Source organism: Ambystoma mexicanum, chromosome 10, assembly GCF_040938575.1.
Source record: "Ambystoma mexicanum isolate Mex_15411 chromosome 10, UKY_AmexF1_1, whole genome shotgun sequence".
Lineage (NCBI taxonomy): Eukaryota > Metazoa > Chordata > Amphibia > Caudata > Ambystomatidae > Ambystoma > Ambystoma mexicanum.
In genome coordinates, this window is record NC_090932.1 from 1,400,432,545 (window position 1) to 1,400,445,016 (window position 12,472).

At 46.8% G+C, this 12,472-nt stretch overlaps 1 protein-coding gene across 7 annotated transcripts in view; it reads left to right on the forward strand.

Moving 5' to 3' along the window:
* Nucleotides 1-12,472, forward strand: part of KCTD10 (potassium channel tetramerization domain containing 10) — a 354,681-nt gene that overhangs the window by 77,833 nt on the left and 264,376 nt on the right. For 4 of the 7 annotated variants that reach the window (XM_069619428.1, XM_069619422.1, XM_069619424.1 and 1 more), the window contains exon 4: nt 3,931-4,020. In XM_069619428.1, coding sequence (XP_069475529.1) covers nt 3,931-4,020 — 90 coding nt within the window. The remainder of the gene's footprint in view (nt 1-3,930; nt 4,021-12,472) is intronic. The other 3 variants (XM_069619425.1, XM_069619427.1, XM_069619426.1) reach the window with 1 other exon arrangement.

A 12,472-nucleotide genomic window follows, 5' to 3' on the forward strand; every position in this document is an offset into this window, starting at 1 on the left:
ATTTCCATACAGAGGTGAGCGCTTAACTATAGATGGCACTCCAATAAGTTTATGAACAAGGGAGGGAAAAAGACAGAATATGGGAAGGTACACCACTCTAAGGTTTAAGAACACTATTAGCAAGGCAGTAGGGCAAACGTCACTTGTGAGCCAAAGTCCATAGGCTGGGCCCACTCTTAGAGAGAGCAGAGCACAAATGCCCCCAAGATCAGTTACGCTAGGCTTAGAAAGTCTTGCAGAGAGTTCGAAAAGAGTTTAGAGAGGCTCAGAAAAGTTTAGCCAGGGTCTCCCAGGCTTTACCCAGGTAAAGCTACCCCGTACAGTCGGTGGCAAGGGAAGCCGGGCGGGACACGGTACCTTAAGTGGGAAGGATCCTCCAGCGGGGGCAGTTGTTCCTGGCAGCGGGTGCAAGTCTCGTCGTCCAGGGGAAGAGAAGATCTCGACTTGGAGGAAAGATGGAGGTCGTTGCACTGCCAGGGAAGAAACCAGCCGCTGAGTTTTCCAGTTAAAGGTATTACCCTTTAATTCGCGGTCGTGGTAAAACGTGGTATTCCGGTTGCCGGGGTGCTTGGCACAAGCAAGGCGGCCACGAGATACGTCGGGAAGGCGAAAAAACTGGTTATCCCCACCAGTCAAAGGAAGAAGAATATCCGGCGGGAGATCTCCTCTGTCGTTGGGAAAAGTGGTGAGACGGTCCAGCAGGGCTCCACCGGTGGTGGCGTCGTGGCAGGTCGGCTCAGCTTCTCCTTCGTCGGATTCTTAGGTCCTGTGGCGACTTCTGAAGTTCCAGTCCCCAAAGACCTGCTTTTATGCAGAAAACCCCCATTCACTCAGCCTAGCTGAGCCGGCCGGCTCACCACTTGGGCCAATCAGGACGGAGTGCGACTTGAGTTGCTTAGGCAACTCAGTCCAGGGTGCCTAAATCCCCCTCCACCCCTCCTAAGTACCCCAGACAGAGTGGCACCACTTTGGAGGGCTTCTGTGGAGAAGCCCGCCAAAAAGTGGAACAAAGGGCTCGACTTGGGTTGGAGTCACAGAAGAGAACACAAACGCCATTTTAGAACCGAGTTTTGGCAAAAAATACCAACCGGAGAATTAATATTAAATAAACCGGCGGTATGTTCGAGGCTATCGTAATTAAATAAAGATAGTAGCCTCGAACAATGGGAAAATCCCATAGAGAAATATTCGCGGTTGAATATAAAAAGTAGTATCCACTGCCACCAGCCAAAACTCGATCAGGGGGGATGGAGACGTGCCCCCTCGACTAACAGACCCCGGGGCAATTGAATTGCCCCAGCCAGTACGTCCACAATATGATGGTTTGTACTGGTTCTGTTCAGAATTTAAGACTAGTAAAGTCAATGGTGACTTTACAGGCCCTGGGAGACTGTAGTCAGTCTCAGGGTATGGAGTCTATACTGGGGAGTCACTATGACACCCCTGTGTTACTGCACTGAGGGTGCTGTGTAACACACATCACAAAAACACATTAAGCCCTATGGAGTAAAAGACCCCATAGCCCATTAAACACATCTAGAGTCAAAGAAACACACTCAAATCATGCCCAAGAGTGAGGGTAAAAGAGTCTCACTCTTGGCAGGAGAAAAAAATACCCCAAAAAATCCAGCAAAGCTGCTGGGGGACTCACTAAGTTAGGAAATTCAGCCTAAACAGAGAATTCTCCCTAACGACACGGCCACTTCACCGTCGTAGCTCGACCTGTTCTCCGTCAGACGTTCGATAACCCGTGACTCCTGCCTGAAAGGGAGGACACTCAAGAAGGGCCGTCGATTCCCCGACAAGGAACGCTACAACGCCAAGGTACTTTGGGGTTGCAGAACTATTGGAAAGTCTAGTGTGAACAATATATGGACTGGGCTTGTATCTTTCTTCTACAGGTTGCCCAGGTGGGGCGGGGGGGTCTCCACACAGCACTGTGTTTAACGGTAGTTACCAGTAATCTTCCAATTCCTCAACCATCTTGCTTTCCTTCCTCTCTCTACTGCTGGTTTCCGCTTTATTTTGATCTGTCATTCTGACCGTATTGACTTTAATGAGATCGGATAACGTCGGTGGTACCGCTCTAGAACTGTATATATTTACCATTGTTGATTTTCGGAGTACAAAGTGAGTTATCGTGATAGTGTACGTGACCTTGAATATTAATTATATAAAGACTGTGTTTTAACCGATAGTGTGTGGCCATTCCTTTGTGGGTGCTTGGGGACTACACTGTACTTAAGAACCAGCTCACATCACCTCCTAAGAAGCTAGGCCTTGCTTGCTCGACCACAACTACCAATAATAGAGAATCTTGGCAGGGGTCCCCTGTGCCTCTCCTCTACCATATAGAGAGCAGACGTACAGACCCCCTCTCCGGTCTTTACAGTGCTCCTCCCTCGCTAGCCAGCTGGGCAGAATGCAAGGCCTCTTGCCGGACCCACCTCCCTTCGAGGTCTCAATGGTCCCCCTTGGAATGCAGCTGCACTACGCCCGCTCTGTCATCACACGCTGAGTGCCTCCCCTCAGATCCTTCCTTTACCAGGGCTGCTTCCCGCTCCACCTCTGCAGGTTCCTTGTGGCTCTGGGTCTTTCCGATGTCTCTGGGTTGAGCACCCCCCTATCCAGCTGCACCCCTTGTATTCCCTGCATCGGCGCTTATCCACCCTAGTGTCTTCCTCTTATGGCGTTTCTTGCAATCGTCGGAGCTCCACCTCTCCTTTACTCGTTGCCACTGCCGCAGACGAGTATCGCCTTCTCGCCACCGGGGGCTCCTTCTTCCACACCGACCTCCTCAGTCTGGTTGCTCCCGCTGGGGGTTCTCCTCTGGCAGGATCTGCTTTCCTTTCCTTGTTGCATGTGGCGGTTAGCTCAGTTGGGAAGAAGCTCTCGGTCTACAAACGTTTCTCATGTTACCTCTCTGCTCGTATCTCGTTTACTGAGCCTCACCAGTACATTCCTCCACGGGGTGATAAATCATAGTCCCTGTTCCGCTGCTATCCATGCGTACACTGTCCACCTTTATTTAGGCCCAGCCAGGAGCTCGTGAAAGTGCAACCTCACTCTCCGGCAGCCATCTTGGAATCCACAGTAACAGTTGATTTTACCTTTTTAAAGAGTTGAATGGTCTCAAGTGCTACTCTTCATTAGATGATTGTGTTTTGCACATTGTGGTTCTGATCTGTTTAAGGCATTTGATTTATTATTTGTACAATATTCCCTTTCTTGTTGCAATAGTCACACTACAAATTGTAAACATTCTTTGACATGTATTTCAAACTACAGTTCATGCTTCCTGCATTTTCTAAATTACTCCCTTTTTATATCAAATCTGTTTCTACAATGCGTTTAATTTCAATTAAGTATTTTATTTGCACACCAAGTGTTTCGTTTGACTCATTTCAAATTGTATGCCCAGGTTGTAGTCTGTTCTTTCATTGCTTGCCTGTTTGGGTGGAGTATACCTTGAGTGCTATAAAAATGCACTCAGCATTTCTGTTAGTGACAAATGCCTATTCGATCGCCTAATTTGTAGCATAAATGTTGCTGTTGTGCTATACACAAATCCATTTCAATATATGCACATTCTTTAGCCTGTTTCGCCCCCCCCCCGCCCCCACCCCTCCTGTCCTCGCCCAAATCCCAGCATGATGCAGTAACACATTCACAGTGGAACCCTTTCTCCCTTTCTCACCCACTTATCATAATAGACACACTGGAGTGTAAAAGTGGGCTGCTGTCCTCCCCCCAAACATCTTTTTTTCGTAATTCAAACATAGTATCTTCTACAATAATAGCATGCAACTTTGAGTCAATGTTAGACAATTTTTCAAAATGCCTGTCATGGTAACCGATACTGAAGCCTTGTCACATTGTTGGTTTCTCACCCCTCATTTGGTGGTTCTTTGACTTCATGCTTTGATCCAGCAGAACAAAGATACTTATGAGCCTTTTTGTAAGGTGCCGGTCATCACATCATCCAAAGAAGAACAGAAGCTAATAGCAACTTCAAATAAGGTAAGAAAGTTCACGTCTGAATTTGACCACATTAAATCTAATGTTTTAAGTGTTAAGCAAAATATATACCTAGATAATTTTAGATATTATTGTATGATATTGTATGCTGTTTAAAAAAGGATGATGAGTTTGAAAATATTTCCAAATCCAAGTCTTTTAAACTGCCTTGATAATCTCTGCCTCATATGAAACCTGCTACTTTACTTGCATTCACAGGCCCTGGAAATGCGATAGTGTGTGTTAAACAAACTGCTAGAAAACAGCTTGAGTATTTTTAGCCATATAGAGGGAGGAAAAGGCATGTTTCAAATGAATCAGTCTTGTAAACTGATATATGCCCTTTAAGCCTCTCCAGAATAGAGAAACGGGGATCATGTTAAGTATATTTAAACCATGCATAGCTAAAAGATGGTTAATGAGACTCATAGAACAAATAAAAATGTTATTGTCCATGTTCAATGGTGTGCCTCCTGTGTCTGCTAAAAATGGGGTCCACCAAGATAAAACACAAAGGTTACACTCATTACACCCTCCTCCCCCTGACACATCTCCAACTCGTACTGCCCCTACACATGGTCAGGATACATCCGATGATATATATATATCATTGATAACCAACAGGGTGACCAATATTCACAGAAGACAATTCACATACGATCAGTATTATTATGATGATGATGGCCCAGACGTTTATTTCTTACCTTCACCTGAAGACCAATACCAACTGATTGCTGATTCCCCCATAGATAAACAGTTACAATAGAATGAGCTACTTATTAAGGCAGCAGAGTATTTTAAAATTGACACAAAAGAAGCAGCCCTGCAGGCCACACTTTTCACGACATTTTAGGTTAAAAGCCAGTCAGTTTATATCTTTACTACAGTAAGTAAGACGTATTCAACCATCTATACTCAAAAGATGTAGAAATGGTCTCTGAAATGGAACATTTTACAATTTTCACAACATGCTCCAGGGGAACACAACTCACTAGTAGACACTTTAAGCAGAAATCTTTAGTTTTCTGCAGAACACGAGTGGCCAATTCATGCAGATATTTTCCACAATATCTTCGCCCAATGAGGGCATCCACAGGTAGATCTGTTTGCAACACAGCAAAACGCACAATGCCCTGACTTCACATCCAGGCTTCACCAACCAAAGTCCAAGGGGATTGACGTGTGACTGAGCTGGTCAGGGAAATTTGCTTACACTTTTTCCACCAACACCTCTCCTCAACAAGATAGTGCACAAGATGCACCAGGCACAAGTCGCTCTAATCTGAATAGCTCCAATGTGGGCTCAACAACCATGGTTTCCACACCTACTCAAACTTGCGATGTGTAAACCGATTAAACGTTCGTGTCCATACAACATTCTGTCCCAGCACAAGGGGACAACATTCCATCCATACCCTCAAATTCTGAACTTGGCAGCCTGTCTCCTGAAGTCATAGAGTTTGGACATTTAAACCTTCCACAAAGGTGTATGGACATTCTGAAAGAGGCACAGAAACCGAATACAGAAGACACTGCTACTTAAATGTGAAAGGTTTGTCATTTGGTGCAGATCACGCAACATCAATCAAATTGACTGTTCCCATTCATTTATAGTACACTATATGTTTTTATCATCTAGATTCAGGTCTAGTCTTTAATTCCCCCAAAGTACATTTATCAGCACTCTCTGCTTATACTACATAACAAAGCAAAGTGTTGTGGTGGAAAGTTCCATTAATCAAAGCTTTCATGCAATGAGTTAAGATTATACCCTCCAATTTTAAATCCACCTGTTGGGTGCGACCTAGATATTGTGCTCACAAAACTCATGGATCCACCTTTTGAAGCAATGCACAAAGCTAGTCTTAGACATCTAACTTATAAGACTGCTTTTCTTGTGGCAATCACGTCAATAATAAGAGTCAGTGAGCTGCAAGCCTTCTCAGTTCAAGATCCCTTTATTGCTATTCACAAAGACAAGGTGGTTCTCAGAGCCCATCCTCGTATTTCACCAAAATATATCTTGACTAATCCATCGAACTTGCAGCTTTTTTCCAACGCCCAACTAATTCAGCAAAAAGAAGCCTCCATACTCTAGATGTAAGAAGAGTGTTTATGGCCCACATTAGGCCCGCCCGAGCTTGCATCCCTTTCTTCTTCCTCGTCACCCCGGACCAGCAAAACCACCAGCATCGTGCCTCGTGCATCATCGCCATGCAGCAATCCGGTAAGCCCTGAAGGGCTCTATGATGCCAATTCATCTTGTGCATTAAGATCATTTTTGAAAACGATAGAAAAACCAAATATAAAAAAAACAAAAAGAAAGAAAAGTGATTTCTGCACGTGTGATTGTGTGCATGGGCCTGCAACCCACTATCACTCAGAGCAGGCTCTTCAGTGTAAATACCTGCCCTCCGCTCTCTGGGTCTGGTGCCCTGGCCTGCCCCTCTCCAGCATGGCCGCCTCCATCTGCACATAGGATGTGCATCGGCTGCCTGGCTGTAGCTTGCCTCTGATTGCCCTGCCCTGCCACTTGAGGGCCAATCATGGGAAGCTGGAAGGCGAACGCCGGCCCCATGCCAAAGCCCACACTACGCCCTGTCTGTGCCTGTCCGGGCCGAGGGGCTGGAGAGCAACAGATCTACATCTCCATTGATGATCCGCCCCCCTAACTCCTGGACTGCTACTTATTTACTGCCACCCACGATCCATGCAGTCATGAATGCGAGTTTGGCAGAACTCCATATCTCTCCTGAGTCGTTTTCAGTGCTGTTCACCTCATCCATAATCGCCTTAATTAACTTCATTCCTTTCACTGCATTCATTTCTCTTTGTATTTAGCAGTACTAGGGAACCATCTGCAATGCACTATTTCTTGCCCTCATTTAACTTCGAATTTGGGTGCTCTTGCTTTCCTGTGCACCATCTGCATTGCATTGTTTTTGTGCCTTCATAAAGTGTATAGTTTTTACATTTCTGTGCCACTCTTCCATTGTTCTATTATTCTCTCTGACTCAATCTACTAGGTGTCCTAGTGAGTTGCCAGAACTGTGCAGTACTCTCCTCCCTCATTCCTTGTTTAAAACCTCTGCCCTCCTATGGCTCTCTAATCTCTCCTATATTCTCTAACTGCTACACTATTCCCCTATCCCCCATCTCTCTCTGAGTCCGGCAGGAAAAAGTACAAAAACAGACATCCTGAGTGCAAACCCTGGCTTCCCATTGCAAACGCATGTCAGTGCTTTCTCTAGAGAGGTTTTCACTTACATCCTCTTCGCTGTCGCCTCTCCTGATCTCCGGACCCCCATCTCATCTCTACTCTCTCTCCCTCCTCAAACTCCTCTATTAACTGTGGCACCAAGTGGGAAGTCCTCTTGGCTGGCTTCTCATCCTCTTGTTGCTTTGTTAATGTCGATCACACTGGCACCATTCTGGTTCAGGGCCAACAACCCAACCGCCTTCTCTTTGACCGCATCTTGCCTTCTCATCAACTTTCTCTGCCTTCATCTCCCCCGTCTACTCTCCCCCCGCCCCTCCTCTGAAATAGTGTACCACGCCCCTGTACCCCACCTCAGAAAATCATCCAAAGCACTGACCACCTCCACCCGGTGACTCTTAACGCCCGCTCTGCCAACAAACACTCCTCTGACGTCTGTCTCCTTCTTGAAGACATTGACATTCTCGCTCTTACCGAGACTTGGTTCAATGCCAGCTCAGTAACTGTCTTTGACTCCCTCCTCCCTACTCCCTCTGACGGCTTAACTATCATCTCCAAGTTTCGACCTTGCCACACTGGTGGGAGGTTGCCTTAATCTTCCCATAGTGGGTTCCTGCTTCCATTTTACCTATCCAGACCTATTCCTCTTTTGAAAGCATGGTTTGCAAGTTGGTCACCTCTCCCACCACCATCCACCCTGACCATTGCTACCATCTACCGGCCTCCAGGCGCTGCCTCCCTATACCTCTCTGAATGGGCTGACTTCTGCTCTTCTTTACTTTCTTCCACTTCTAACCTTCTCCTCCTGGGTGATTTCAACATTCAACTGGACTCCCCTGGCTCTGTAACCACTCTGTTCACTGACCTCTGCTCCTCACTTTGCCTCTCCATTCTACCATCTGGGCCAACCCACACAGCTGGACACTCTGGATGCTCTCATACACTCGGACCTCTCTCTCCCGCCCCCCCCCCACCTCCCATTAGTCACCCCTATCTCCTGGTCTGACCACTCCCTCCTCTGGGTCCCATTGCCCCCCCCTCCCTGGCCACCCCCTCAAAAATCACACCAAACTCATTCATGAACACCTGTTCTGTGAAACCAGTGACTGCGGCTGCCTTTGCCTCCACTTTTACCCCCCCCACTTCTGACTCTATCCTCTACCCCCTCCCCACCTCTGACTCTACCCTCAGCAACTACCCTCAGCAACCTCCACCTTTTCATCACCAACATTCTTGACATTCTTGCCCCAGTCATGAGGATCCGTCTAAAACCCGCCTCAAAGAGTAACCCTTGGTACGACACCAAACCTTTTGCCCTGAAACAAAAGTGCAGGGCAGCAGAATGGAAGTGGCTAACCTCAAGCTCATCCTCTGACAAACTGGCCTGCTGCCTGCTCTAAAGGCAATGCAGACACGCCATCCGTGCAAAGAAAAGAGCCCACATTCAGGCAAGGGTCTCCGGCGCATCCAATAACTCTGCTGAGCTTTTCAAAACCTGCAGGGAACTAGCCAACCTCTCTGCAGTCTCCTCCTTCCCAGGCCCTCTGCAAATCACTGGCCTCACACTTTGCCCCCAAAACTCGGGACATTCTGACCTCCCTTTCCACACCCAATCACAACCCATCCCACGCCCCTCCCCCTCCTTCCTCCTTTTCCTCCTTCCCTCCTGTCTCACCTGAGGAAGTTACCATAGTTGTCTGCTCCATGAAACTCTCTTCTAAACGGGTCTTCCTTTGCTCCTCCAGGACCATCAAGGGTAACATTGGCTCTCTCGCCCTGGCTCTCAATGATTTCTGCAATCACTCTTTCATCACTGGATCTCCCCCCCCCCCCCCCCACCCCACCTTAAGCACTCCTGTGTGCGCCTACTCCTGCATCTCTGGACTCAAACTCCCCAGCTGTCCTTATCCTTCTTTATCCCTTTTCTGCATTTGGCACAGTTAACCATTCCATCCTCATACAAAGGGTGCACAATACACTTGGTATCTCAGAACGTACACTGGGTTGGTGGTCCTCTTTCCTTACTAACCCATCTTCCCAAGTCATCCTGGGCCCCTTCTCATCTCCTACTTCCAGCTCTACCTGTTGGTGTTGTGGACGCACCCCTCCTTCATGCCCAAGGTTCAGTCGGAATTTCATCTCAACGAGCCCTTGGTGTTACCTGGGTTTTTTCCAAAGCTTTGGTCGCTGGCTGAGAGGACTTTGCACTCGCTGGATGTGGCTGAAGCGCTGGAGTTTTATGTGGCCCGCACAGAGTTTCCAGAAAACGTCTCCGCTTTTTGCGAACTTTGGTCCTGTGAACCATGCAAAGTCCCTGTCCAAGGCTTCCATCTCAAGGTGGCTCTCCGGCTGTCACTCATTGTCACCGGTTGGCAAACCGACTGCTCCCTGGCTGTCCTAAAGCCCATTCTACCAGAGCGATCGCTGCTACGACGGTGTTCCTGTCTGGTGTGCCCCTTCTGGACATCTGCAGGGCTGCTACGTGAAGGTCGACGCACACCTTCACGAAATTCTACTGCTTCGACAGGGATTCCAGGGAGGAGTCCAGAGTCTGCCAAGCAGTGCTGCGCAACCCGTTTGCTTGAAGGTCGTTTGCTTGAAGGTGAGCCTGGTGAGGACTTGAGTAATTGCTTCTGTTGAGCCTTGCCACTTCCTGTGGTTGTGCATGTATGTACTGCTATGTATTCTTCACAAGCATATGAATCCATGCCAGACCCCATGCTAGAGAAGGAACCAGTAACTTACCTGTAACTGTTGTTCTCCATCATGGGTCTGGCATAGATTCACATGCGAAGCCTCCCACCTGCCCCTCTGCGGCTCTTCTCTTGGTCCTACTGCCACTTTACATGCTACCAAATCTGAAGATGGCTGCATGGGGAGGGCCTTGGGTAGAGGGCAGTCTTTGGTTTGGGGCAGTATGACCCAGAGCTCAGTGATTGGTTTATTGGAGAAAGACAGTTCAGAAACGAAACAAACTGTATTTTCTTTTACCGAGGATTCCCAGCCTGACAGGGAATATTCATGAGCATGTGAATCCATGCCAGACCCATGCTGGAGAACAACAATTACAGGTAAGTAATTTGTTCCTTTTCCCACTTAAATTTGTCAGAGCAAACCAAAACCATCATGTCGGCTTCTAGAAAAGCATCTACTAAGAAACAATATCTTAGCAAATGGTTACGTTTGTCACTGGGCCTTGGACCAAGACCTGAACCCTCTAAAGGCTTCTATTGATAATGTCATGTCCTTCATGTCTTATCTAGTTTCCACTGGTGTCAAAGTAGACACGTGCAAACACTAAGCTATTGGTGCTTACCTGAATAGAGAACACAAGTATTTCTCTTTCCAACAAAGCCATTAAAAGGCACTTCGAGGGGCTTCTACGCTTACATCCCCCTATTCGTAAACCTCCACCTCAGTGGGATCTCAACATGATCTCATCAGCCCTAATGCATAAACCATTCGAGCCTATGGCGTCATGTGAATTGGAACTTTTAACTTATTTGGAAAACGGCATTCTTAGTAGCCATTACTCCGGGTAGAAGGAATGGAGAGCTCCAGCTCTCTTCAAAGGAACCATATACAGTGTTCCATAAGGACAAAGTTGTCCTACATACGGTCCCCTCCTTTTATACCCGAGTGGTCTCTGACTTTCTTTCAAACCAGGAAATGTCTTCCCGTTTCCTCGTAGAACGCATGCTTCTGCAGCTGAACTACTACAGAACCTAGATGTTGTCATAACCTTAATTGTATCTCGAAAGGACCAAATCGTTTACAAAAGCAGACCAGCTCTTCTTTACTTAAGGTGGTCTTTCGCCTGGCAATAAGGCAGCTAAAGCTTCCATCGCTAGATGGGTTGTCTCCTGTATCTCCAAGGCTTATGACATTAAAGGGCTTGTGATTCTGCAGAGACTTTGTGCTCATTCTACCAGAGCCAAGGCAGCATCTGTAGCCCTTACCGGGCATGTTCCCATATTAGACATTTGTAAATTGGCTACCCTGCTTGCCTTTTGCAAGCACTATGCTACATCTTCTAGAAATTATGCAAACTACAGCCATGAGGTGCTCAGCAACTTGTTTGCCTGAATTCTGTACATGCTGTCTCCTCCACCCTTAATTATTCTAAGGCTTTTTAGTCTGGTGCCAACCAGTTGGGAAGTAGAGAGAAATGAAAAATTACCTTTATGGTGATTCAGGTCCTCTTAGTCCAGGCTCTCCCTCCTTCACAACACCCACCCACCCCGCCATCCCATTCATGAGCATATTCTTAAATTCTCCCGCCATCAGCAGAACCACAGGACATGGGTGTGTAATGTTGGTGATGTAGGGGTAAGATGTGGGCCCGGCGCGACGCACGCGTGATGTAGGCCCCACCCCACGTGTGACATAGGACCCACCCCTTCAAAGTTCTTAAAGTGACAGCTATCTTTTGCAGCCAGCTTTTCCGGTCTGTCTGCAGATGCAGGCGTTCCCAACCAGTTGTGAAGGAGGGAGAACCTGGACTAAGAACCTGAATCGCCATTAAGGTAATTTTTCATATTTTGTTGAGAGACCATGTTTGATGTTAGGCTGTTGTAGTATTGAATATCTCTGCTATTAGGTCATCTAGTGCACAATCTTGGTTATTGTTTTGCACATTTGATCTATATCATCAGTGTGTTGGGGTACAGGACAACCTCATGACAATAATAAAATGTTGGATATGTCATGTACCCATGAAATTACTGTGTTATAAGAGAAATGGTTTTACGTGGGTATGGGTGTAATCTGTCACTTAGTGGTGGCTGTCTGTTTACAAGGTTGGTTCCTTGGTAATAATGTGGTAGTTATCCAGAGATTAGATTGTTTCCGATTGTCTTGAATTGGAGGTCCATAATAGGGGATTTTTTACAACGGAGATATGTAGACACGACGGGCACAAGCCCTCACTTTGTTCAATGAAACATTAAAAACTGCACCAAAAAAAACTGCACCCACAGAAGTTATACCCAAGAATGATAGCGAGATCGGTCTGCTGAAAGAGCTAGAAAAGCTACAACGTAAAGAAGTCAGCAAATGGTGGGAGGAACACTCTTTAAAAAATTATGTTGAGGTTGGCAGAATACCAAGGGGTCTGAGGATTTTGATAATTCCGTCCTTTGAAGAACAGGATCCCCTAATGTTGAAAGAATGGAGCGATGCCACAAATGAGAGTTCAAAAACTTTTCTACTATTGTTGATAAAGTATGCAGGCAGTGA